The sequence below is a fragment of the Mustela nigripes genome, chromosome 9, assembly GCF_022355385.1.
Source record: "Mustela nigripes isolate SB6536 chromosome 9, MUSNIG.SB6536, whole genome shotgun sequence".
Taxonomy (NCBI): Eukaryota; Metazoa; Chordata; class Mammalia; order Carnivora; family Mustelidae; genus Mustela; species Mustela nigripes.
In genome coordinates this window covers 18,565,605-18,593,051 of record NC_081565.1, presented here as the reverse complement: position 1 = coordinate 18,593,051, position 27,447 = coordinate 18,565,605, and the positions used below count along the sequence as shown (strand labels likewise).

The 27,447-nt window shown below is 45.6% G+C and overlaps 1 protein-coding gene across 13 annotated transcripts in view; it reads right to left on the bottom strand.

Annotated features, from left to right (window-relative positions):
- TNC (tenascin C) overlaps positions 1–27,447 on the bottom strand; it is a 64,457-nt gene that overhangs the window by 20,816 nt on the left and 16,194 nt on the right. Inside the window, exons 10-17 of one of the 13 annotated variants that reach the window (XM_059410942.1) lie at positions 19,688–19,960; positions 18,847–19,119; positions 17,960–18,232; positions 15,211–15,483; positions 12,587–12,856; positions 8,389–8,664; positions 4,810–5,082; positions 2,954–3,226 (exon numbers count right to left, since the gene is read on the bottom strand). The exons of 1 other annotated variant lie outside the window; for it this stretch is intronic. In XM_059410942.1, coding sequence (XP_059266925.1) covers positions 2,954–3,226; positions 4,810–5,082; positions 8,389–8,664; positions 12,587–12,856; positions 15,211–15,483; positions 17,960–18,232; positions 18,847–19,119; positions 19,688–19,960 — 2,184 coding nt within the window. The remainder of the gene's footprint in view (positions 1–2,953; positions 3,227–4,809; positions 5,083–8,388; positions 8,665–12,586; positions 12,857–15,210; positions 15,484–17,959; positions 18,233–18,846; positions 19,120–19,687; positions 19,961–27,447) is intronic. 11 more of the 13 variants (XM_059410944.1, XM_059410943.1, XM_059410947.1 and 8 more) reach the window with 11 other exon arrangements.

Below are 27,447 nucleotides of genomic sequence, written 5' to 3'. Positions count from 1 at the left end.
AAGGGGCACTGACTACCCCCATGGCCTCTGGGGTGGAAGGGAGTGCGGAGGGTATGTGTTTGGGGGCAGTGAGGGGGACAGGTGAAGGAATCATCTCAGGCTCCTCACTAAGCACTCTAATCTCCAGAAGAGGAAGACAAAGCTATCACACTCCGTGGCTGGGATTTTAACTATTTTCTGTCTGTTCCGGAGCCCTACCATTTGGTGCATGGAGGCACACTGGTGTTTAGCTCCCCAGAGACCAAAAATGCTCCTGGCAACTCAGGACTTTTCAAAGAGGGACCACGGCTGTTGGGAGGAAGTGGCACAAACTTCCATTTGCCATTGCAAATACAGGGATCAACCTACGAATCCATCAGTAAGGTCTGGGGAAGCAAAGAAGGCGTATGGGATTATCTCTCTGATCCAGTAAGCAAGAAACCCACATATACCAGACTGTAGAAGAGTGGTTTTCTGCAAATCTTTTTAAAAAGAGAATAGATTTATGTCTAATTTTGTCTATTTCTACAGACAAGGAAGTGGCAATATTGAATGCCAGTATTTCGAGCAGCTAGGGAGCAGGGACGGAGGTGCAGAGAGACTTTGCTATAGATCCTTTCTAAATTTTTGAACTTTGAACCAAGCATCCCTTTAAAAAATTAAATTTACATGAAATCATCCAAACATAGAAACAGTTAATATTGTTACAAAGGGCAAGGAAACAAAATATTTGACATTCATGATCTTCCTTAAACCTCATGACTGAGGGGCTCCTGGGTGGCTCAGTGGGTTAAGCCTCTGCCCTCTGCTCAGGTCATGATCCCAGGGTCCTGGGATCGAGCCCCACATCAGGCTCTCTGCTTAGTGGGGAGCCTGCTTCTCCCTCTCTCTCTGCCTGCCTCTATGCCTACTTGTGATCTCTGTAAATAAATAAAATCCTTAAAAACAAAGAAAGAAAGAAAAATCTCATAGCTGAATTCTGAGTTAAATTCTATTGCCAGATGGGGACACTGAGGCTCAGAGGGGAAAGGAGACTTGGCCAAGACTGCACAGCTGGTAGAGCAAGGATTAGGCTCCAGGGACTCTCCCCAGAGGCTCTAGGCCACATCGCTGTATGTGCCGCCCCTGCCCCTGACCACTGGGCACTCGGGGCTGGCAGCTGGTGCTCTGGGAGTGAGCGGAGAGCCTGCAGCAGCTTTGGTGAGGATAAAGAGGAACAGAACATCCCAGAGAAGGGTTTACAACTACGCAGGGAAGGAAAGAAGGAGGAGGATGGAGATACAAGAGGGAAACTTCATAAAACACATGAGGTTACAATGGAATAAGACATATTCTGTCTAATGGAGTCACCTGTCCTGTCCTTTCCAAGTACAGAGCAAGGGATGCAGGCACATGTGGGCGCGCGCGCGCGCACACACACACACATACTCTTACTTCTCATTGGCTTTGAAATACAAATCCCCAAAATAAGAAATCAAAGAAAAGCTTTCCCGAAAGAACAGGGTCTTTCTTTCTTTTTTTTGGTTCTTACAAAAAGAAAAAAAAAAAAAAAACAAACACCTCTTGATTATTCCTTCTTTTTTGGCTTTAGAACTGCAGGGCCTCTAGCAAAAAAGATTGGCAAAACAAAATCAGTGATCAGAAGTAAATATCGAAAGGCAGTGTTTACAAACCGAGGTCAAAATCAGGCTCGGTCTGTGATCTGAGGTTGTTTTATGTGCAGCCACAGAGAGGAGGAGACATGGACCCGCATCCCATGGACAGACTGTCCAAGCTACTAAGAAACGGTTTTTCCTCCGCCTGGACTGCTGTCTGCACTTTAGCGTTTCCTCCACACCCACAGATAAGGATTACGGTTTCTGTAGGTGGCTTCTTTGAGCTCCACGGGTCCTGCACCTTGTCACGGTAATGCACCCACCTCTGCGCACAGAGTTTTTGGCTAACGCGCTGCTTTTCTGAGACGGCAAGTATGTACACTCAGTGGTTCTCTGTCATCCAGCCTGCTTACATTTAATAGTATTAAAGTAAGTATCGAAATACAATAATAAAATAGTATTAAAATAGCTGCGTTTGGGTTCTACACCAAACCTGGCCATGTGACGTGAGGCAAATCGCATCTTTCTCCCTGAGCAGGAGAGGCTGGGCTACCCCCCTTCCTTGGTCCCTTTTACCTCTCCCTGTGCTTTTGTGATTCTTTCTTCTGATTCCTCTTGAAGCAGTCTCTCTCAGGAATGCTGGTTTCTCCTTGTCCCTTAGTTTCAGGAAGGAATTCACCACACCTGTTATAGGTCTTTCCTTCTAAAGGGTCCTGTTACCAATCAACTTCCTTTTTCCTCCCTGAAACAACTCATCGGGAAAAAGTTTGCATTTTCCCCTCTAGTGCTTTTTAGAGCTGCTATGGAGTATCTATCCTATAAAATCATGAACGTCACGAAGAGCAGCCTGTCGACCTTGTCAGCTCCCTCTTTTGATCCTTCCTGAGCACGCAATGGATTATTTACACATTGCATCTGGTAAATATTCATCTTTATAGGTGGAGGTACCACTTCTCCATTATCCCCTGCACACTGTAACGTCAAACATTTGCCCAGAGGTACCTCTGCATCCAAGAAAAAAAAAAAATCAGCTGGAAGAAGGGTCTTTGGAATTTAAAAACTGCAATAATTGTCATAATGATGATGTATTAATGAAAATAATGCAACTCCAGATAGCTTTAATTTGCAGAGCCCTTGCTATGCACCAGACCCTCTGCTGTGGGCTTGCCATGAATTATCTCATTCAATCCTCAACAACCCCATTAAATAAATGGCATCCTGCTCCTCTTGCACGAAGGCTCAGCCAAATTTTCCACACTCGCACCGTCTGTAATTGAAAGAGTTGGCTGCGTTCAAAGCTCTTGCAGTTTCCCAACCCTGTGAAAGTAGACCCCCGCGTTAACGACTTTTCTCCGTTCTCTCCTGTGGAGGTACGGTACCTGTGGTTGCTAAGGCACGGACTGGTTGGGATCGCCTTCCACTGCTTATTCCATAGAGCTCAATCTCATACTCGGTGGCCTCTCTGAGACCAGTTATGTCCCTGGTTCGTTCAGGGGCAAGTAGGGTTATTTCCAGTGGCTCAGACTGCTTTTTGGTATCTCTGATTTTGAGAACAAAACTGTCGAAGACCCCTTCATCAGCTGTCCAGGACAGACGGAAACCATCTGGGGTGGCATCTGAAACCAGAAGATTATCCACCTCTGGCTCGGCTTCTAGAGGAGGAGAACATGGGGAGAGGAGGAGAGAAAACATCATTTACCAGCCCATGCAGCCTTCTTCTGCGGGATGGGGGGTTGGTGAGGGAGGGTTATTAGTATGCACTGGCCCTGGCTCTCAGGGACAGAAGTGTCCTGAGTTCCCGAAAATAAAATCATTCAACACAAACAAGTAGGTCTAGGAGAAGGGGAAGATGCAGTTCATACATCCAATACAAGCCAAGTGGATGCTTGCATATGTGAGTTTTGTCTAAAAGCAATTCTATCAGTCCACATCTAGACTCTGCTTTGGCCCCTCCCATGCATTATTAAACAAGTTCAAAGCCAGTAACTTGTTTACATTTGCTCTCTGTCTTCCAATGGCTGAGTGCCCATCCTCTGTGAGACCTTTGTCTTTTTCTTTTTTAAAAGACAAATAAACCAGTATTAACGATCTGTAGAGTTGCCCATGATGATACTGCTGATTATATTTCCCTTGATCCTGAGCAAAATGACTTTTAAAATGTTATGTTATGGTCCTTTTGCATTTTTCTTGGAATTGTTGTACTCAAGAAGGCTCCTACTCTTGGTGCTTACTTTTTAAACCATTAGACAGGCATTCAGAGGATAGAACTGAGGCTTGGAACCTCTTGTACTCCATACTTTGGACTCAAGGTATGATCTTGGATTGCCTTCACTAGACAAAACTCATTGTCAAGGTAAATTTAGAGCTGAGTTTCCCAAAGTGTACTCAGAACAAACCATTCTTGTTTGCTCCTCTTCCTTAAAAGGCATTCGATGTCAAATAAGTTTGGGAAATACTACTTGGGTAAGTCCCTCTTGGAAAAGACACATGCACATTGGGCTATTCTGGAAAGCCCTGTTGTCAAGGATCCTATTAAACTATGTTTCCAAAACTTATTTGTACATGGAACTTCTTCATCAAGCAGGACCTTTGAATAGCCTATGGAGCTAGTAAAATCTGGAAAGACTTTGGGAAACACAGATTTTTGACTGTTAAAAGTTGTTAATGTTTTATGTATCTAGGAATTATTATTAGTCTTGAGAAAATTATGGATTTAGTCTGTGTCAAAGAATCTCTATGACATTAGTGTTTGCCAATAAAATAAGTTCGCAGTTAGGTTTCCAATAACCAGCCCACCCGGTAAGTTTATCAAGATCATAGTTGAGATGTTGAGATGGCAAATGTTGTAAATAAGTTTTTGAAATATCCTCATTGGTATATTTCTTTTGAGAAGGCTGAAACATAGCTGAGGACCAGCCAGGATGTACACAGAAGAGGGTGATGTGGAGTAAGCACACAAGAACTTGGACAAGACACAGTCTACAAGATTTGGGATGCCAAGGGGCAAACAAACATTTTGACCTTCCCATTTCTGGAGTGGGAGAAGAGGAGTGCTCAGTAGAGACACAAGACAAGGAAGAGTGTGGGGGGAAACACAAAAGAGCAGGCCACATCTATGGATTACGTAAAGAAAATGGACGAGGACGTTGGTGTTGTGGTAGATGGTGATGTGGTAGATGGATTACATGGAAGAGAACCAAGGAAGGGAGAAAATGGCTCACTTGAATCCAAATACCTGTAAAAATCTCAGCCCTCAAGGGCTTGGTTTGGTGCCCTTGGGTGAAGCCAGAGACCGTAACCTCATAGCCAATGCCAGTTATGAGGCCTCTAAGCTCCAGCTTCCTCTGGTTTCCTGAAAGTGTGAATTCCTGGGGGTCCAGCAGCTTCCCAGAATCCACCACCGTTACTAGGAAGCTGTCAAAGGCATTCTCCGATGCCATCCAGGAAACTGTGAACCCGTAGGGATTAATGTCGGAAATGGTTAGGTTTTCCAGAAGGGGCAAGGCCTCTGAAAGAAGGGAGGAGTGAAAACAACTCAGGTTAGCGGCGCTGACCCTGCTGAGATAGCACATGTCTCCACAAATAGCGACAGATACCCAATCACTAAATGCGTTAAATTCTCAGAAAATGAATATTTAGTAAGAGCTTATTAGGGGACAGATGATGTTATCTCATGCCAATCTCTCAACAGGCTATGAGATAGACATTATTCCCATTATGCAGGCAAAAAACCTTGAGTTTCAAAGAGGTCGATCTGCTTGACCAAAGTCACAGAGCAAGGATGTGACAGAGCGAAGTTTTTAGCGGGGTCCCACTCTGAAGGCCATGATTTTTTCCCTATAAAATTGGATGACTTTTGTTGGTTTTGGATCCCTTTCTCTGTTTCCCTCTGTCTTCTGAAGGTCTTTAAGGAAATCAATCCCCCCTCTCCCCCCCTAAATACATACTTCCTTTTTGGTATACTTCATGCTTCTAGTCCACTTCTAGTTCACTTTGAATCAAGTGGATGAGACCTATTAGTGACATACATCCTCATAACCTGAACTAGAGGGAGGGGGGTAAGGTTTTTCATGTGTCAGAATTAGCAGATCATGACTGCAGCCCAGTTAAGGAATACTAGGATTCGTTACTTCTTTGGCTGTTTGTTTTCCTGGATAAAGTCAGGAGATAAAGACATATTGGATCTTTAGTAATTTCTATTGTCATCTGTTCATTCATTCACCAAACATCTGTGTCCCAGGTGCTGTGAGGTTTTTACACAGGGGGGTTTCCAAAAGGACTGAGCTTATATCACTTAAGTTCCTAGGTGCCATTATGTCCCAACTGATCAGGCTCCACATCTGTTCTCCTATTCGAACCTCACAATGACACTGTGAAGTGGCTATTGCTACCTGTCCCTTCACCCTCATGACATCTAAGGAAACAGAGGTCAATGACTTATCCAGGATCACACATCTACTGAGGGGCTAAGCTGGCCTCCCACCCAGGCCATCTGGTTCCAAGCTCAACGTTCTTCCCACACCCTGGGCCAACATCTAATTAGTGACCCCATCAAGGCTGGCAAGTCTGGAGATGTAAGTAGGATCGGTGGAGAAGGTCCAGTGCCTCTAGCAAAACAAAGCATGGTCTTGGTGAATGTTGGTTTTCACTGGAGGGGGCGTGGGGCTGGGAACTCCATGACCAAGGCTGCTTTAGCTCCCCCTCATTTGGAGGCACATTTTCCATTGCTTCTAAATAGAAACGTTCAAAGAAATAAATGACCTTACATGAACACCCAGGGTCTAATCCACGGGATGTAAAGAAAAATGTTTAAAGATTTTGGTGATTGAATGAACAAGTGAATGAATGTTTCATTCCTGAAGCAGTAATTTAAATTTTGTTGTGGTTTGGACTTGTACTTTCTTTCTTTCTTTTTTTTTTTTTTTTTTAACACACTTGCTCTTTGTTTTGACGGTTTATTTTTATTTTATTTTATTTTGTTTTTACCATTTAAGGATCTACCTCAAATCATAGCTCTATCAAAGGCAGAGATGAAATTTCATACGCTGTGCAAAGAGGCTTCTCTGTGTGCAAGACATGGCTCTCAAGTTCCATTGCTGAGTTTTGTTTAGATAAATGCGGCCTCTTTGGTAGCTAGCCGCTTTGCATCTCCACCCCATGAAAGCGGCAGAGTCCAACGAAAAGAAGGGCGTTCAGGATAATTAGTCAGTCAATCAGGGCCTGTTACTTATAGTCATTCATGTTCAGATTTTTTTTTTATCCTTTCTCTTTTTTAAAAATATGCTTCTTTTAAAACTCAGGGTCTTTTCACTTCAGGGATTAGCTGAGACAATGCTGTAACCAGATCTAGGATTCCCAAGACCAGCACTCCCAGCCTGCCTTTCTTCTCCCTGTTCTGTGGGAGGTCCTGCAGGAGGCGAGGCGACAAGTAAGGGCCTGACTGACCTGGCTGGGTGACTGGCCATTCCTCCCCTCCAGCTCATCTCATGGCTTTGGGATGTGAGAATATGGAAGTCCCCACCGCTCCCTCCCCCACCCCACTGAGAAAAGAGCATGTTCTGTATTTGAAGACTTGTCTGAACGACTGAATTCACAGTAGGCAACGGGACAGAAAATATAAACACTTTCTGATCTCCTGTTAAAACCACGTCCCGTGTTCTCTTAAAAATCACAGGAAAGTCATGATTTCACAACAATAGTTGCCGAGTTTCTATCTAGACTTGCGGCTTATTTTTCAGAACACTGCTCTCTTCCTATTGCTAGGAAATGGAAAGAACCCAGAATCTGTAAGGCACTTGCTGGAAACCAGACCCTTAAAGTTCATTGTATCCATTTAATTCCTGAGACAGGGGCTGCCCCAAGTAGCTGTGGGCGTCCCGTCTTCATTCATAATGAAATTGGAATTCAGAGCAGTTAAACAGCAGCCAAGGTTACGCAGCTAAGAAGATCAGAAACCACTCAGGCCTGATATCAAAACCCTCATGCTTCGAGGTCATCACGGCTGCCTCCAATTAAATATTTAATTGAACGCATTAACATATCTTCTTGGCAGCAGTTGAGATGCTGGGAGAGGCCTGGTTTAATGTGAGAATCAGAAGGTAAAGTCTCCTGAAAATTATCATTAGTGGAAGGCCAGAGACTTCTAAAGACTTCCTGAGGTTTGTCAGGCTAGGGATATGGTAAATCCACACCATTTGCAGTCTTTGCCATTGATCTGAGATAATCTCAGGCAAGAAAATGGAAAGCCATATCTTTAAGCAATTCTTAAGGTAATTCCAAGAGAGGTTAGAGGTCAAGTTCAATATATGGTTAAGCTTTAATGAAGTTTGGATTTATCTGCTGTGCTAGGTCAAACCTTCAGAAATCTGTTGTAGATGTTGATTTAAGACGAAGTTTTTTTTTTTTTTTTTTTTTTTTTTTTTAAGAAAAAAGATAAATTACTGCATTTCTGGGGCAGGTGGTTTATAAATGGCCTTAGCATAGCATGATTTATGGACAAAATTCCTGTTCTTGGCTGTTACTACCTTAGAACTCACTCTTCAGCCAGAATCGCTAAAATATGGATCAGCCCATAAAGCTAGGCAAGGAAAATCCCTGGAAACTTGACAAAGCTGTCGAATACACGGTCTCCATTTCCCACAAATGGTGGCAAAATACCCCTCTTTGCTACAGGATCTGCTCCCTCTTCCCTTAGCTGTGTACACCTGGAGCAAAGACTGGATTTGGGGTTGAGTGCCTGCAGAACGCCTCTCACCTTTCTCCCGCTCCCACCTCCAAATTCTCGGCAGACAAGCAACAACCTCTGAATGAGTACCTGTCGTGACAAAGGCCGTGAGGGGCTTGGTGGGGTCCCCGGCCCAGGTGGTCCCCGCCACACTAACGACATAGCTTGTGTTCTCCACCAAGCCCGTGACGTGAGCGTGCTGTGTGTCTCCTGAGACTGTCAGCTGCTGGGGCTCATACAGCGAGTGAGAATCGCTAACATTGACAACAATCTTTGCAAAAGGCCCGGCTCGAGCGGTCCAGGACACGTTGAAGCTGTCAGGAGTAATATTGCTAAGGATTAGCGTGCCCAACTGTGGCTCTGGCTCTGAAGGGAAAGGGACATGGGCGAAAGAGAGAGAGACATTATTAGAGGAAGCGACGGATCTTTCCAGAATGTGGCCATAGGACATGAAAGTGCCAATCCCTCCAAATATTTGCAGAAAGGTAGTCTATCCACCCGTGGCTACACCTGAATCTACTATAACGCTAGAGAATACACTGCTTTCTTGGCGGGCCTGGATGCACATTCTTTTTAAGGACAGACATGACCATTTTCTGGCCATGTACAAAGACGAGCGAACAGGTCATTAGAATGGTAGACAGGAGTAGTGGAATATTAAGGGTGCATTTCTAAGGTTTGCAGTGGGGCACACGCTCTGTAGCTGTTCTAAGAAAAACAGCTTTATAGTGAAGTATTTACAGATATTCTCTCTCACCTAGAGACTCACAAAGCATGTTATAGCCTTTGCAATGCTCGTTCTATAAAGAAACCTGCTTAATTTTGCTTAGCCCAGAATTTCATAAACTTGACTGATGAGTGGATATGCATTCGGAAAAATAGTCTTTGAACATCTCAAGGAGTTGGCAGTCCACTGAGCACAGCTTAGAAAATGCTACTTTGAAATTTCCTTATTTCATCTTGTTTTGATCTGTTAGGATTGTACAAATTAAAGGCTAATATCCACACAAGAGAAATTCTTCATAGTATTTAGAAACCTAAGTTTCCTATACACCATAGGGAGATCTGCACCCTACCCTACGTACCGCAAAGGTAAAATGGCTTTCACGAAATCCTTCCTGGTGTATCCAGAAGTTAAAAGAAAATTTAGCTAGGTGTTGCATTTTCTGCCTAGAAGATCCACTTACTGGATAATTTGCAAGGACAGCTGGCTCCCCTGGATGTTAGGTTTCTCTTGTCCCTTAAGGACTAGGAGATCAGGGATGAAGGGACTCATTGTTGATGTAGGGGGCCTGTATCACTGGTTTCAGCTGGGATGTAGATGGTCTGACCTCCTCAATGCACACTTATCAAGTAATACTACCATGAAAATAAGTTCAACTCTAACTCTGTGTTAGAATGAGGCAGCAGTTCTAGAAGTTTGAGGTACTGGGGCCAACCTTTTAGAGTTAGGGAGAGAAGCAGACGATTTCCTCCAGGGACTTGGGAGTTGTGTGGCTGCAGCTCCGGTGTTAAGAGGAAAGAAGGGGTGCACCTGGAGAAACCTTAACTGGACAACTGCACAGCTTAATGCGATGCCAGAAAGTCTCCAAGGGTAACAAGGATTTGGCTCAGAAGCAGAACACGGCCGTAAGGGATGGCACAGGATCTCCTCCTCGGCGATTCGTTTGAGAAGCGAATGATGCTCTAATTTTTAGCCACAACCCTGGCAAATTACTTCAACCACACTGAAGGTAGAACACCCCCCCCCCCCCCCCCCCCCCCAAGAGGCCTCTGTTTGTTCCTTCCTTGTATTTTGCTGTGGAAGCCATCTCTCCAAGTAAGGATGCATGTTAGGACTCTTCTCATGCCACCAGACAGAGACCGGCAGTGCGAACACATTCACCATGCAGAGTAAGACCGAGGTTCTCCTGGCAGCTTGGCCTCCAGCTGGCTCCCAAAGGGGGTGGCCAAGCTGAAAAGGGAAATGCAAGAAGGACCTCAGAGATAGAGAGGGAAGGCAGGGTCAGTGCTCCATGCAAGCTGGGACATCTTTCCGTTCCTGCTTCTGATCCTTCAGACAATTCCTGGGCATGCTGTCTGCTTCCAAGAAACACGGATCTTTTCAGAAATTTAATGCTCTGAATGTTCACCACATGCACCAAGATTTGGACACGATGACAGATGAAAGAAGACTAACAATTTGTGACAGTTGTCAGTAAATGACAAAGCATGCTTCATAGGGTAAATGTCAAAAGGGAATAGTCTGTTTGTAGGGAAGGCAAGCAAACAGAAGTCTCAAGAACACGATGAGACGGCTGGTTCCTCTCACGTGCGTTAGGGTCTTTTCTCTGCATGCTCTGGGCACCACTTTTCAGAATCTTGGAGGGAGAGAAAGAGGATGTAGAACATTCTGATCAGGGGACCAAAACTGGCATGCATGCACCTCTTTGAATACAACAGAGGTAAACTTTGATTAGACCACAGGCAGATGATAAAGGGGATGAAACTAGAAACGATTATTCAAGATCAAATGGAAGGATGATTTAGAAATTTAACCAAGGCAAGTCAGGTTAATTCTATACAAACACACAGAGCAACTCCAGATGTGAGTGCCTATTTAGGAAAAAGAGGGTGATGCCAAAGTTCCTTAATTTGGGGTGAGAGTTTTTCTTTTCTTTCTTTCTTTCTTTCTTTCTTTCTTTCTTTCTTTCTTTCTTTCTTTCTTTCAAGTTTTGAAGCTCTGATTTGGGTGGCCCTATCAAATCTGAGAATGATCTGGAGGAATGAGGAGGATGAAAAATGGGTAATGAGTGATTTTTTTTTTTCACCCTCAGAGGAAGTTCAACGGAGAGAGAAGAAGCCATTGTGGCAAGTACCTGTGGTTGCCTGGGCCGTCAGAGTCTGAACACGGTGCCCGCCAATCAGCCCATGAAGGTGGGCAGTGTAATTAGAAGAAGCATTGAGGTTGGCGATGACAGAGCTGCGAGATGCTGCGGGCAGAGAGTGTACCACTGTTTCCTGGCGGGGGTCAGAATTCCTAATTTCTATAAGAAAGCTATCAAAGGTAGCCTCCTGGGCTTTCCACGACAGAGACACACTGGCCCAGGTCACATTTGAGACAGTGAGGTGGCTAAGGAGAGGTTCGGCTACTAAAGTAAGCAGAAAACAAAGAGATATGAAAGTGTGTCAGTTTAAAACACGGTTACAGAGTCAAAAACCAAAACACATAAGACTAAATCCATAAAGTTTTAGACCTCACCCTTGGATAAAGACACAGGTCCTTTGTTGAAACCCAGTTTGCGCCATGGGAAAAGAAGAGGTGGGGTTGGGTGGTTTTCTTCCCTAGGTCTCAGTGTAGTTGAATCTGGCCAGGACTACCTCTCCACCACCCCGGTGACAATTTGTAGTCTCACGTAAAATGAGGACAGACCCTCCCTCAGCCATGGGTAACTTCTGTGATAGACGATTTTGATGCTGTGATGTGAACTCTTTTCTGATTTACTGATTCACTGCCCCAAATGGGCTAAGAATGCTATTTTGAGTGGATAAGCCTCTCCTGTCTGAATTCAGATAGAGAATGCCCTTTTGCTGCATCCCAGAGAACATCTCACATAGTATGTCTACCACAGACAGTACAAATTTAAGTAGAGCAGCGTATGCTTTGGTTGACCAAGTTCCTTATTGAAACATGACTACTTCTATTTTTGAAATCAACCATTCACTCTCTGGGGGCAAGACAGCATGCTCGGGTCTTTGCTCCTAGAGCTGGTGATAGAATTGGGGCATTCTGGATGGCACAGCTTCCTCGTGCCCCCATCTGATTAGTAACCTGCTCTTTTTTTTTTTTTTTTTCTTCTTTTGGACATTTTCCCAGTTGAAACAAAACAAATAGCACCAGTTTCATTAAATCATTGGGATACTTGGGTATTAGGAGGTCAACTAGGATAACACAAAATATAATTTTTAAGACCTCTTTGATTGATGCAGATGTCTTTCCAAATCAAGGACAACTCTGGATTTTTAGGTATGGAAGGGCAGAATGCTTTTCTCCAGATTCCATTCAACAATCTGGACCAGACTACGCTTAAGGCTGCATGTGTCCTGGTCAGTAATAGATCAGGCAGGGGACTTCATGGAAATGCACCATTGGGGCCGCTGTGGGAAGAGAGTTAGGTTAACCAGCCCTGCCTCCTAGAGAAGTTCATGAGCTGTGGCCTCAGCAGGTGAGAAGGAGCAGCTTCCCCTTGCCGAGAAGACTCCAGAGACCTAGAGAGAGGGAGTCAGATATGGGAGAGAGCGGATGTACCTGTGGTGGCCGAGGTGACGATCTGAGTCCGGGCACTGGGAGCGAGTCCCGAGAGGTAGATAACAAAGTGATTATTAGGGGGTAGCCCTGAGATGTGGGCGGTTCGTTCAGCACCAGAGATATTGTATTTCATCGTCTCCAAGAACCTATTGGAATCAACAATTTCAATGGTAAAGGTCTCGAAGGCCCCGTCGGTGGCTGTCCAGGAGAGATTGAAGCTCTCAGGAGTTATGTCAGAAACAGTTAGGTTTCCAAGTTCAGGTCCTGCGGCTGAAAAAGGGGGCAGGAGAGAAGAAAAAAAAATGGGGGGTTACTGATCAGGCTTGTGTTTTAAGACTGAGGTTGTTAATAGAACCAGGGCTGGGCAGAAGGATCTGCTAGTTCAAGGTTACGGTTGAGAGGCGGCAGGTGTTACCTGGCGGAGCCGGCGGGAGCGACACAGGGGATTTGTTAACAAGGGAAGACCAAGAGGAGGGTTGGGCAGTTAGATTTTTCTGCTCTGGAGCTGCCTTACGCGATCAGGCTTACTCAGGATCAGGCTGAGATCGTGAGTGGGAGAAGTCATCTAGATGATGTCAGCGGGAACTGCGAACTCAGATGTTTCGGGGATTCCCACGGCGGGGATGCTGGCCATCGCTCAAAAGATAGGTGTGCTGGCAGCTCTTAGTCTCTTGAATTGCACTCAGGAGACCAAAAGTTGCTTGGCACCCTCCTGGGGGTATCTTTTGCTTTGAAGGAGCTCCCATCTAGTTAAATGAAGACTGAGTAACTCTGATGCCGTTACCCTCTCAAGGTGGTACCTGGAGGCTTCTGCTTTTGTGACTTAAAGGGAACTGGCAACTCGTCAGCGTGGTTCTTGGTATTGTCACTGTATATACCCCTGACAAGGGCTGGCTGTTTTCATATTCTGTTGGAAAAGCTCGTCCTCTCTTAACGGCTTCTGCATGGGCCAAGAAAGCTACTAGTGTGTTGCCAACCAGGAGAGCTGAGCCGAGGCAAGGCATTCAGGCCGCCCTATTCGGCCAAGAAATAGCATTTTGTCTGGGAGACTGCCTCACCGATGTTTTGTCATGCGGCAGGAATAAACTAGGCAGAGGGCAAAGCAGAAGCAAGGTGGTAAGAGCTGATATTGCTTCTCTAACAGGGAAGAAGAAGGCCTTTCCATCTCATCAGATGTAGTGAGACACAGATCAGATGGAATTACGGCCCTTCTGCCCTCCTACCAATTCATCAGAAACAAGACTGTTGATATCATTAAAAAGGGGGAAAAAAAACCCCACACATAAAAGTACTATGGGCACCCAAACCACAAGGTCTGCAGGAAAGATCAGAAATGGCAAGTGATTTCTCTTGCTTTCTGGGGAGGGATGATTTATGATCCCGATGTCAGATCAAAGGGCCCTGGGTCCATGCTGGGTAGCCTCAGTTGCAATTCCTGGGCGTTTCAAGGTCATCATTCACACAGTGGCTGTCTGTATTACGTTTGCCTCAGCGAGGATTATTGACACGATTGAGGCTAAAATGCAGAGCGATGCTTTTGCTGGAATCAGGGAGATCGTATGGGTTTGCACGGAAGTTTAGTTGCCGTAACTATCTAAAAATGGGGCAGGCACCTGCAGAACCAAACACGATGGCCTCTGCTGAGCTTCTACGCAGTGGAGGCCTGGAGGAAGAGGAGCATAGGAGAACAGTGCTTGGGAAGTCTGCTCACTGCGGCAGGCTCCTGGGGGGCACTGAATGCCTTGCCACCTTGCCAGCTGGAGCCGCCGTGATGAGCAGAGTTTAACACACCCTCCTGGGTGGGCCCTGGGGGTGTGCCACGCTGAGGCCAACACTCCAGGGAGCACCTCTTGATTAAAAGAGCAAAAAGGGGCATCAGATCTTTGACATTCATAGCCCGGGACATTCCTTGCTTTGAATGCTGCTGTGTGGACTTCTCCTAATGAATGGCTTTTTCTTTGGTACTGTCTCTAGTCATAATTGTGTGATTTTTTTTTTCCTTCCCTTTTTGGTCTAGCTATTTGCTAATTTGGTGTCCTAACAATGACTCAGTATCTGAGAGAAGTGCCCGGAGGAGGGTAATTCAGTTCTCTTATTATACTCAGTGCATTTTAAAGAAACATTTAAATTAAAACATTTCTTTTAAATGCAAGAACCACAGTGCCCATACCCTTGAGGGGTCTGGGATAGTAAAGTACCGGTTTCCAACTTGCAAAAGGACTCTCTAAAGTAAATAATCTGTGCTCTACCAGAACTTACACATGGTGAGGGGAGGGGCGGCTTTTAGTTCTATTCTAGCCCTGGAGAAGAGAATTAAAACCATCAGGCTGTCTCCTGAAACAGAATGCCATCATTTGGAAAGAGAGGGAGTGGTAGGACTAGGTAAAGGCTGGGAGAGGCTAGAGGCTGGAGGTCAGAAAAAGCAATGGCTGTATCATTCATTCTCGAAATGGCCGGGGCTTGTAGACCGAGGCACAGGTCACAGGGCTGTCGCGCAGCACGCATGAGCAGCCGCTAAGAGGCAGAAGGAAAGGACTCAGGGAGAGAAGCTGACTTTCTGCAGAGTCTCTTGGAGAAGAAGCAGGTGCCTTGGGGAGGGGCATCGGCAGTGGGAAGGAAGGTACCTGTGGAGGCCTCGGCAGAGAGCACCGGTGTCCTATAGCCCCCGATCACCCCGTAGATGGTGACTCTATACGGGGTGGCGGCCTTGAGGCCTGGGACGTCCACAGCCCGCAGGCTGCCGGGCACCGTGAGGTTCTGAGCTGCCTCCACCCCATTGGCCTCCTGCACCTGAATGACAAAGTGCTCATAGGCCTGGTCAGTTGTGGTCCAGTTGAGTTGGAGGCTATCCCAGCCAACCTCGGTCACGGCTAAGTCCCCAAGCTGGGGGAGCTCCTCTGAAGAAGGACAGAGAGGCATCAGTCAGTTCTGCGAAGCACAAAAGGAAGAAACCAAACGTCCCACAGCCCAGGTCTACGGAAGACAGAAAGAGGTGGGAGAGTATTCCTGGGCATGTGTGGTCCTTTTTGGTCTCTGGGCATTTATTTCTAGCTTGAACACCCGTAACCTGGCCACAGCTTTCTTTAGGAGTTGCAAATGGCCAAAAAGGGGAAGACCCGCACGGCTCACTGAGAGAGCAATGCTGTCCAGCAGACCACTGAACAACCCACCTGGGAGGGCTCTCGGCGTGCAGGGCCAGAACCCACAGAGCAGCTGGCAAAGTGGGACTGCGGGTCAGGGTAAGAAGGGGAGGGATGGTTAAAAGCGAAGGCTCTGCAGGCAGCTGGGCCTTGGTTGGAACTCCAACAATGATATTTAACCACCGGCGAGTCTTGGACCTATCACGCAGCTTGTCCCTGAGTCTCACTCTCTTCATCTACAGAGGGAGCGGACAGTGCCCTGTCATTGGACTGTGTGATGCTTAAAGACCATTTACAACCCCCCTGAGGGTCATATCTGACCCACAGTGAGTGCCCCATAAGAGGCAGCCCAACAAACACATCACTGTTCAGTTGTTTCACCTTGGAGCTTCTCAGCGGTACTGGAAACAACTGTCTGCCTCGTTTCATGACTTCACGTAGGAGAGACTGTCCAATTGCTGGCCACCTGCTATCGGGCTGGCTTTATAAAGTGTCCGCTGTCTTGGTCTGGACAAGTCTGCTGTTTTACTCAGCTTTCAGGGATCAAATGTTCTGTGCTGGATTCTTGGCTCGGTTCTCTCCCTCCCACCTTCCGCGAGTACTTTGTGCCTGGATGAGGAATGTCTGCACCATGAAGCAAAGCCATTGGTGCGAAATGAGGGCTCACTTTTAATTAAAAGTGATTATGTTTTGCTTGGTAAATGGTGCAGAGCAGGGCCCACTATCTATCTTTCCACCACGTAGGAAGGACAGTTAATGTAGTTCTCATTGCTGATTTAGGAAGTCTGGATTCTGAACATGGCAAAGCCCACTGCCGAGGGGAACACCTTTGAGGATTAAATGCCCAGGCTCTTCTCCTTTTAAAGGCTGAAGGGGCCATGGATTCGAAGTTAGAAAAGGAATTATCTGTAGGAATTTGAGCCACAAGAGGTGCCCCTGAAGTTCTTATTCTTAGATGTAAGAATATCTCAGTGGTGAGCCCGAGCACACTCAACCTGTTAGAGGGGCTGATTCAAGCGGTACCACGTGACCGTGATGCTTTGGGACGCTGTCTGTGCAGGAAGTGCCCTCTGCCTCCCTCGCTCACTGAGAAGAGCTGTCCATTTATCTGTTGTGGAGTGGGGTTCCTGGTGAGATTTCATGTGCAAAAGGAGTTCTGTTGCTCAAAACAAAAGTTTACATGCAACAGAGACCGACCGCTAGCATCCTGTATCCAGACCACACGGGCCTCAAAAGCCCCTTTTGCTCATTTGGTCTGAAGATATTTCAAGCAGCACAGGACCATATAACCTGGCCAGCTTTGGTGGATTGGGACATCACCTTTCTCATTTTTGGAATCCTTCTACCGAGGACCAAATTTATTTGGTATATGTGAACAAGAAGAACAAATTATTTGAAAGAGGTTATATGGGTGGTATTATCAAAACACAGGATGTATAGCAAAGGGCATGGGCTGAGGGCCCAGCATAAAAACCCTCCAAAAATTTGGCTCATTTTCCCCCTTTCAAGCTATTTCTAAAAACCTCACAAACAGCACAGAATTTTCCTATAACAGATGCAGCAGCATATCTCCAGGGGACAGATTGAGATAAATTGTTTTTCCTCTCCACACTGAATGAAAAACATTGGAGTCAAATGTGACTGCTGCTCTCTTTTGGAAATGTGCTGGCTGTCCTGAGTGTCTGTTAAGGAGAGAATGAGAGACTCGGACAGTTTCGGCTGAAGATGGCCAGATCATTTCAAAGGTTATTCCATGGACACATGACTACCCGTTGGACGGCAGTCAGTGACTCTGAGGCCACTCATGATAAGATTTCTCTAGAAACTTTTGACCTTATTCTTGTGCCACAGCCCTACTATTTCTGCTATTTTCATTACGATATGTTGCTGCCTGATGTATTAACCTATTTGCTGTTCAGTATTTCCTACAGGATGTGAGCTTCACTAAGCACTTTCGGTCATGGTTTCATTCACTGCGCAGGACAATGTTCCGAGGTGGGGTATTATCTCTGAACTGAAGGCGAGGAAAGAAGGCTCAGACATGTCAAACGACAGACCCAAGAGCATTCAGCCAGGAAAGTGGGCTTCCAACCCAGACCTTCCTAAGTTAGAACTTGCATTCTCACTGCCTGTCAGGAACATGGAGATGAAACTATGACGCTTGGGGAATGTTCTCTATCCCAAAGGGAGGTTGGCTCAGTCAAGTCCCTGGCATGGGAGGAGGGTCCTATACCTGTGACGACCTCCACAACAAGCGGCAGAGTGCTGCGGCCTCTGACCTCGCCATGCAGGGTGATCGTGTAAGGAGTCCCGGCCCTGAGACCTGGGATTTCCACGGAGCGCAGGCTCCCGGGAACCGTGAGACTGTGAGCTTCCTCGGCCCGGTCAGCCTCCTGGATCTCTATGATAAACTGCTCATAGATCCCATCAGGGGCCATCCAGTCCAGACTGAGGCCATGCCAGCCGACCTTGGTCACTGTGAGGTTTCCCAGATCTGGAACCTCTTCTGCATGAGGACACAGAGTTGCCGAGTTACTAAAAACAGGAACTGCATGCAAGGATTCGGGTAAGATGACCCTCCAGCCGAGGCTGGGCGGAGTCGTCTGGTGAGTGTTGATTACAGACGCGTGATTTACGGCAGGTGTGGAGCACGCTCTAACTGCGAGCACTAAAGCCAGAGTTTTTCTCTTTGGTCTCTGGGAATGAAAGACAGTTCTAGGAATTGTTCATAACTTCCATGCTTAACATATAAATGGGGCTTTAGGGAATCTTTTAGTGTGTTCTTAAAATGAGCTCACACCAGTTTTTTTTCCTTTTCCACTTGCAAAGTGTGCTTTCCAACTCCTTAGCTATTATGATTGAAACTTGCTTTGAAAGAAAAGTCACCTCTCACTTTTGTAAGGGAAGAGTAGGTGGAATTTTCCATGGAATTGGCTACCATGCTGGACCAGGACATGCCCAAATAAGGGCTAGGACATTTGGAGGGAAGTGGGGATGATTCACTGGTGTTCCCCGAGGGGAGGGGGGCACGGCTGAGCCCAGCTTACAGAAGGAAGAGCTTGGATGTCCCCTGAGCAGAGACAAGGGGAGGAAGCAGATTAATGGACTGGTTTAGAATACCTGTCAAGACTTCAACAGAGAGAGGAGTCGTGCTGAAGTCCCGCGTGACCCCACGGATGGTGACGCTATAGTGAGTGGCTGCTTTGAGCCCAGGCAGGTCCACGGACCTCAGTCCTCCCGGGACTGTGAGGTTCTGGGCCGCCTCGACTGCATCAGTCTCCTGCACCTGAATGAAAAACTGTTCATAGGCTCCTTCCGGAGCAGTCCAGTTGAGCCTGAGGGCATCCCAGCGTACCTCGGACACAGCGACCTCTCCCAGACCGGGAGTTGCCCCTGCAGAAGGACAAAGAATGAGTTTCATGATCAAATCACACAGCAAGATCCAGGGAACCTTGAACACCCGAGTAGACTTCATATTACTGAAAAATATAGGACTTTCTCTAGACAAACATGCATCGTGCAACTTCCTGAATTTGAGAAAGTGAGCAAAGAGCATGCGGGCTAGGAAAATATTTGTCATCTTAGTTCATTAAAGAGTTACCCCAACCCTCAGTGCACAGGGAGATTAATGTTCTGATTTTTTTTTTTTCTCTTAAATATAATGCCTTCACATCCCTTCCCAAGAGGGAGTCCATGAAGCTCATGACCCCGCCGCTGGGGCTGTGGGTATCGTCCCCAGGCAGGGCTCTGCGCAACCCCAAAGGGTGTTGTTCACATGGGGTGCGCTGTCAAAGGTGCCCTCAGAGTTGTACAGCCTGATGGCTCCCCTTTATGAGACACCACAGCGCTATGACCTGGGGCAGGCCAAGTCCAGTCAGGAGTGAGTCGTGTCTGATGAGCCGTGGGTGATTTCCTGTTAGGGACAGCAGGAGCTAGAAATGGAAGCATGAGAGAGAGGTACCTGTGGAGGCCTCAGCAGAGAGCACCGGTGTCCTATAGCCCCCGATCACCCCGTAGATGGTGACTCTATACGGGGTGGCGGCCTTGAGGCCTGGGATGTCCACAGCCCGCAGGCTGCCGGGTACCGTGAGGTTCTGAGCTGCTTCCACCCCGTTGGCCTCCTGCACCTGAATGACAAAGTGCTCATAGGCCTGGTCAGTTGCGGTCCAGTTGAGTTGGAGGCCATCCCAGCCAACCTCGGTCACGGTGAGGTTTTCCAGTTCAGGGGCATGGCCTGAATAATGACAGAGATGGGTCAGTTAAACCCTTCCTCAAATTCCTCTCCTTCTGGGAACCCAGAAATGGCAAAGCCATTGCCAACGCTGAAAAGGCCTGCTGTGGGAGCTGGGGTGGGGCCGATTGCCATGTTTCTCTCAGTGTAAGCCCCAGTGCTATGGCCGCCATCAAAACATCAACAGAAAACTCAATATAATACTTATTTTTCCCTGTTGCCTCTTTGCCTGTGTCTTTTGGAAATGGCATTTTCCTCCTGACCAGCGTCCTGTGGATCTAGAAAACTCTACACATCCATGTTTGTAGTGTTCTAGGCTTTGGTTTCCATCATGGAAAGTGTCTGTCATCGTAAGGACAAGACCATAAGGAACAGCTTCCAGGCATTCCTAGGTTGCTGGGTCTAAGCTGCTCAGCCTTCTGCATTTTGAGAGAATTGGATCTTGTTTCCTTAGTCTCATCTAGAGGATCTGTTTTATAGTCTCTATGCTGGGATTTTTTGTCAGTTCTGGGGGCTCAAGTCAGTTTATATAAAACCACTTCAGGAAGATCAGAGATAGATGAACATGGTCCAAGTAAGGTTGTACTGAGGAATGGGACGAGTCTTTACAAAACAGTCCCTTACTGGAGAGAAAGACTGAGGCCTGGGACAAACCGAGCTTATTAAGCTCAATTAAAAGCAAAGGTGATCTTTAATCATCTCCTGTACACACAAAGTACAGCAATAACACACCTGTCTGAATATGCCTTCCCGGTAACAATTCGCCCAGGGCGGAGCTTAAGTGGGCTTTGCGTGACCTAGGAATAAAGGACTTCTTCTAGAAATGGATCCTGTAAACAATAGAGCAAGAACTGCCTCGAGCTCATTTAAAAGAACAAATTGTTTTTCCATTGGCTGCTAGTTTCAAAAGAGCCCTATGTGCCCATTAAAGGACACCTCTAACCTGAAAATCCTAGCTTGACTGGATGGAAGACATCCTTTCTGAGGGAAAAAATCTTTCTTTTCAAGAATCTATTTAATTCAGACTTTTCCAAGCTCTGGGAAAAGTTCTTCCTTAGTGTTTCACATTGACAAAGCCTGTACTCCAGCAAATCTTATTTGATCTGAACAGGGGTCTGCAAACTATGATCTGAGGGCCAAGTCTGGCCTATTGCCTACTTTGGTAATGAACTGTTAACAACAGTTTTTTTTATAGTTTTCAATGGTTGGGGTCAAAAATCCAAAAAGAAGAATATTTCATGATATATGAAAATACAAATGAAATTCAAATTTTGGTCTATATATAAAGTTTTATTGGAACAGCCATGCTTGTTCATTCATGTATTGTTGATGGCTGCTTTTCTGCTACAGGGATCCTTGAATAGTTGTGACAGAAACCTTCCAGCCTGAAAAGTCTAAAATATTTACTCTCTGGCCCTCTACAGAAAATGTTGGCCATGCCTCTTCTTGAACTCCATTCTACAGGCTCCTCATATAATGCAAATTCATGCCCTGAAGTTCACCTGAAGCAGTTCTTAACCACACAAATGTGATATTGATCAGAAAGATCATTTGGGGGAAAGAAAGGGAAAGTCAGCCATCCTTAAACCCACTGGCCCAAAAGCACTGCTACCGATATAACAGTTGTCTCCTCGACCTTGGGATTTAAGCACAACTAAAATCAAGAGTGTGTCCTTTTCAAATATTCTAGTAGTCCTCACGCATGAAGAGATATAGGACAAAAACCAATCGAAGCCACACTTCAAGGGTAGGGAGATTAACCCTATCATCCACAAATGCCCCCCGTGACTCATCCCACTTTCCTCTCCTTTTCTCCTGCTGTCAAAACTGCTCGTCAGGAGCTTGGATGGCACTGACAATTTTCCTCTTTATGTGAATTAAGTCACCATCTCTCCTTCTCAGCTAACTGCTTTTAAAGCTGTCTTTCTAATTCAGACATAAAGCCTTTTTTATTTTTTCCCATGAAAACAATGTCAAGAACCATTGTTGCCGGGAAGGTGAGGCGAGGTACCTAACTGGGGCGGGGAGGAGGAGGTCAGGAATGGTTTTGGAAAGCCGGAGGAGAACCTTCTCTTCTCTCTAGAATGGCTTTTTTATGCCACTGGCACTATTACATGACACCCCTCACGTCCTGCTCCCTCCGTTCTTACAGCTGACAAATGACTTCCACGTAACACCATGTTGCTCAGTAAATATTAATAATCAGGGTAATATTTCCACCGAAACATTTGACTATTCTTCTACTTTTTTTTTTTTTTTTTTTTTAACAAGCAGATCAAGGAAGAGTATCAGTTTATCTTTAGCGAGCCGGGCTCTGACTGTTTCTGCCCTGGGTGCTATCGGCGTCCCCCATCCCCACCCTTTCTCCCTAAACAAATGCTAGTCAGATAAGTAAAAGGTGTAACTTCAGTGAATAGAATTGAGATAAATTGAAGGGATAATTATGAAATTAGAGGGAATGCTGCAAACAAAAACACAGTGGACAATAGCTGAGGTGGGGACTAAGAAGTTTCACATAAATGCAAACTCTACATTTCAACAGCAAATGACACATTGGTGGCCTTACTGTCCCCGGAGCCCAGGGTTTCCGCTCTGTCATTCCACGCTGCATTTCTTGGCATTTCTTTATGAAAAGGCTGTTGTCTTTTTCCTTACAGCTGTGCACTGGCATCTACCCTCTGAACAATGTCAGTGGGCCTGGGAAATCAGAAGGTCGAAATCCCATTTCTATGCTCAGGGTGGGTTGACCAGCTGGCCTGGAGGAATTTCCGGCTGTGCCAGCTTTAAACCTTCAGATGTGCCAACTTTAAATCTTCCACCATCTTGTAGATGGTGATTACTAAGTTCTAGCTAATTAGGAATTCACTTGCGGTGTTCACTGACGGGAGAAAGTGATTCTCCCAAAGCAGGTAGATGGCCGAATTCAAACCTGAGGACCCAAAGGGTGGAGTTAATTGCTTTGATCTCACCTTGCAAAGTCAAGGTAATTAAAATTAAATGCCTTGCCTGCCTTAAAACTTTTCAGTGACTCTTTATCACTGTCAAGAATGGAGTCCAAGCCCCTTAGCACGATATTCACTGCCCTTCGAAGACAGTCTCTGATGATGTCTCGAACCCCATACCTTGCTGTTCTCCTACTCTATCTTAGGGCAGGACTGGAAAGCCTGTGTTTCACTAGTAGGAAGTGTCTCGTGCCTTCTCACATGCTGTTCCTCCTGCTGGAAATGTCATTACCCCCTTCCTCACTTCCTTTCCTCTTTGAGGACTCAGCCAAGTGTCACGTCTTCCAAAAGGCCTTCTCTGGTATCCATCTTTCCCTTTGCTCAGGTCTGGAATGGATCCTTGTTTCTGCTCTCATAGCTTCCCCAACTTCCCTCTAAAACAAACTAGTTATAGTCTTATAATTTTGGTGTTGGTTCTTTCTTTCTCTCTGCAGTGTGCCTCACGGTGTGCCTTCCTGTTCTACAGAGACACCAGCATTGTCCGACCCATAGCAGTTAAGTAATAAATATTTGTTGGAGGGTTACATATTTGAATAAATTCAGTTTGTTCCATGAATAAATCAGAACGGTATCTCAGCAGAATGTTCCCTGTTACTTGCAGCTGTGACTACAAGAAAAATGCCACTGTTCTGCTTTCCAAACCCATGAGAACTACTGGGGTATCACAGATGAGTTCTTATGCTGGTAAGGAAAGATGCTTTCTTGGCCTTGTGTTTTTCATATTCTCTCTGCTCTATGTGCCTCCTGCTCACAGCAAATCCATGGCCTCACTTTAAGTGGGGTTTCATTGAGTTAATCAAAATATAAATGCGGGGTGTGGGGCCTGGGGGAGATGCCTGGCACACATTAATATTCCTCAACTTTAATGGGCTTCTACCTTTCTCTCTTTCCTTCTCTCTCTCCCTCCGTCTCTCTCCCGATCCTCCCTCTTTCCCTCCTCTCTTTCCTTCCTTTTCTATCTAGAGTAAGCTTAACTGAAGACAACAGAGTAACATTCCTTCCCTTAATCCTGAACAGGGGGAATTTGGGCTGTTAATGCAGAGGTAGAAGGAAAAGACCAGGAGAGTCAACAGAAACATTACCACTCTGGTGTAGCTAGAGCCTCATGAAGCCTCATGAAGCACATGTCTTATGCTTGGCCCTGTCTAAGGCATTGGGGATGGTGCAGCACTGGATAAAGGGGACAGAGTCTTTACATTCTGGTCGGTAGTCGGAGGCAGGTCATAGGCAAATAAACCAACTACTGAAAAATATCAGGGCAGGTAAGGAACTCTGCAGCAGCATGAAGGAGTCAGTCAGGATGGAAACACCATTTCAGATTGGTGGCCAGAGAAGTCTGCTGAGAAATCACTTGAGCTAAATAAAATGAGGGGGATGCCAATGAATAACTGGGAGAGGAGTGGTATTTGGGCAGTAGAAATGGCATGTGCAAATGCCCTGAGGCAGGAGCAGGCTTGGTATACTCAAGGAACAGCAGGAAGGTCAGGGTGACCAGGGTGAAATGAACAAGGGGAAAAATGGTGGGAGTGAGGTCAGAGAGACTGGAAGAGACAGATCCTTTAGGGCCATGTAGGCTGTGGTAGGGTCTCTGGATTTTATTTCAGGTGTGATGGGCAGCTGGCTTACATGTACTTTTAATTTGGTTCTGCATCAAGGAAAAAGTTTGCCCTTTGGCTCAATTCCATGGTTAGAGCTCTAGAATTCCCTGGGAAAAAAACTGCCCTGGGGACAGCCAATTCCGCATCTTCTCTATAAGACCCCTCTGCAGACTTGTGCTCTTATCCAGTGATGGGGCTGCTTGTGTGGTATGAGCGCCCAATCTTGGTTTCAGCTCAAGTCATGATCTCAAGACTGTGGGATCCAGCCCTGCATCAGGCTCTGCACTCAGCATGGAGTCTGCTTGAGAGTCTTTCTCCTGCTCTGTCTTCCTCTGCCCCTCCTGCTCAGGCCCTCTCCTTCAAATAAATAAACAAATCTTTAAAAAAAGGAAATTAAAAAATAAAAAAAAGTTTCTGCCCATCTCAAGACTTTCCTGATGCCCCAAAATCATCCTGCGTTCCCGTTGAACTCTCTGTACCCCCAGCTTTAGCAAGTGGAGTGTTGTGTTGTTGGGCTGTGTATCAGCAAGTTCCTCAGCAGCACACATCTATCCTAATCCTAACTTATCTAGAATCCCTAGAACTTAGTGCACAGAGCTCAGCTGTAAACATTACTGGTCAAGTAATGTAGAAGACTTGAAAAGACAGAATTCGAGAGAAGGAAAGAGATGTCCACCTCACTTTTAATGAAATAAAACTGTCTTATGGAGAAAGCCCTATGGAAAAATATTCTGGAGACCATGGGGGAAGAGCCAATAAAAGGAACTCTGCACATTTTTTTTTCCTGAAATGAAAGATGTCTTTAAATAGACAACGTGATTTTTTGGAAACCATATTAAGGATGTGTGGTGGGGGAAATGAAACCACTGAGTCTTTGGGATGCCAAAACTGGGCTTTTAGTTGGAGTCTAAAAGTAATCTCAGCCTGTGGTTCACTTGAAAACTTTTGTCTTCCTGAGCTGCTGAGGTCTGGGGCTTCTCCACTGGAGACAGGAGCTAACCTACCTACAGCCAGAAAGTAAAAGGATGGAGTAGAGATAGGAAAATCTTTGATATAGCATTTGTCAAATGCAGGGAAAAGTGGGAAAAGAGAGAGAGAGAGAGAGAGAGAGAGAGAGAGAGAAGGAAGAGGAGGAGAGGAAGTAGGAAGAACAAAGAGAAAGAAATGTCTTCTCTATTGTTTTTCAGGTTCATTTGCTGTCCCTTGACACCTTCTGACAAGCTCATGATTATAAAGTTGAAACACTCAAATCTCTACCAGAGATCTATTTATTCTGGATTCTATGTTGCTCCTCCTTACCTAGGATTGAACCATCCCTCCAGAACGCCTTGATGATCATTTCATAGCTGGGTGGGAAGCAGTGCAAAGTCAACAGAAGTGACCACTTGAGCTCACTTGAGATTCTGTGAAGAGGCTGCTCTTTGTCTACCAAATATCCCTTTTCTCTCTCTCTGATAAACAATGACAATTTTATGTGGGCAGCAACAAGCTGAGCCAGAAGATTACTTTTCCTAGACTTGCTTATAGCATGGGGTAGCCCATGAAATATGAGTAGTAGTTAATGGTGAAGTTTCCAGAAAGACTCATCTAGGAGGTACTCCTTGGTTTTGGTTCTTCCTCCTTCAGGATGCCTAGAACACAGATGTGAAGGCTGTACTGTGGCAGCCATATTGTGACATGGAGGTGACTTTGGGAATGGAGCTGAGGACTAAGAATGGTGGAACAGAAAAAGAGAAGGAGACCAAGTCTCTGATAACTTGGCACTATTACCCAAGACCTGAACCACCTAGCTTCAGATTTACCTTATGAAAAACCAACTTCCATTTTGCTGAAGTGACTGTTTTTTGAGTTCTCTGTTATTTGCAAGGGAAGGTACTCATAAATGATGAAGACTCTTCAAGGCCATTTCCAGATTTGCCCATCATTATGACCTCTTTTCTGCTTATTGAGATTGAGTTGGACAAACATCCCGGCTGTGACACTTTCTCCAGCTGACCCTGATTCTCCCAATCACCCCCTTTCCTTGATGGTGTTCAATCTAATATTCCCACTGTCTAATTTCACCCCACAGACAGTGAGCAGGAGCACAGGAGTGAAAATAACAATGCTAAGTACATGACTCACTTTCCCCTCCGATATCAGCACACTACAATGTATTGAGTGGGTTTTCTCAATAAAGACTAAATTGAGACTAAAGACATTCCTTGTCAAGCCCTGAAGAATTAAGATTTTCCACCTATACCTCTAGAATAGTTTGGGGCCACAATTCGTGCACATATTTTTAATACCAGGAGAATGGATTTTTTTTCCTGATTATTTTTTCAACTTAGCCACTGAGGAACTATGGCAGCAGGTACCAGGAACAGGATATTGGGCTAGAAGGAACACCGCACTTCAGGATTTAGCTGTCATGGAAAAAAGAAGTTTGCCTCTTAGAGACTAGGAGAAAAGAGAAAATGCGGAGGGCACTGTGCTAGCCTCCAAGGATCAGACGCAACATTTCAGGTAACCTTGAAAGGAAGCAGAAGACCTGAAATAAAGACATTCAGTGGGATGGGTGCTTGGCTGGCTCAGTCAGTAGAACACGTGACTCCGGATTTTGGGATCATGAGTTTGAGCCCCACATTAGGTGTAGAAATTACTAATAAATAAATAAATAAATAAACAAACAAAAAAAACATTAAGTGGGAAAAAAAATTATTACCAACACCTTGGTCATCTTGAAAAAAATAAAGTGAGAAGTAAATTAATTGTTAGGCTAAAGGAGGGGGAAAAAAAATAAGAAACGGTTTAAAAAAACTCTGTAAAATGCACAAAATAAAATAAAATTTAAAAAAGCCCAAGACAAACACAAACCCCGCTGCCTTAAGTTCTCCTAGGAAGAAATATC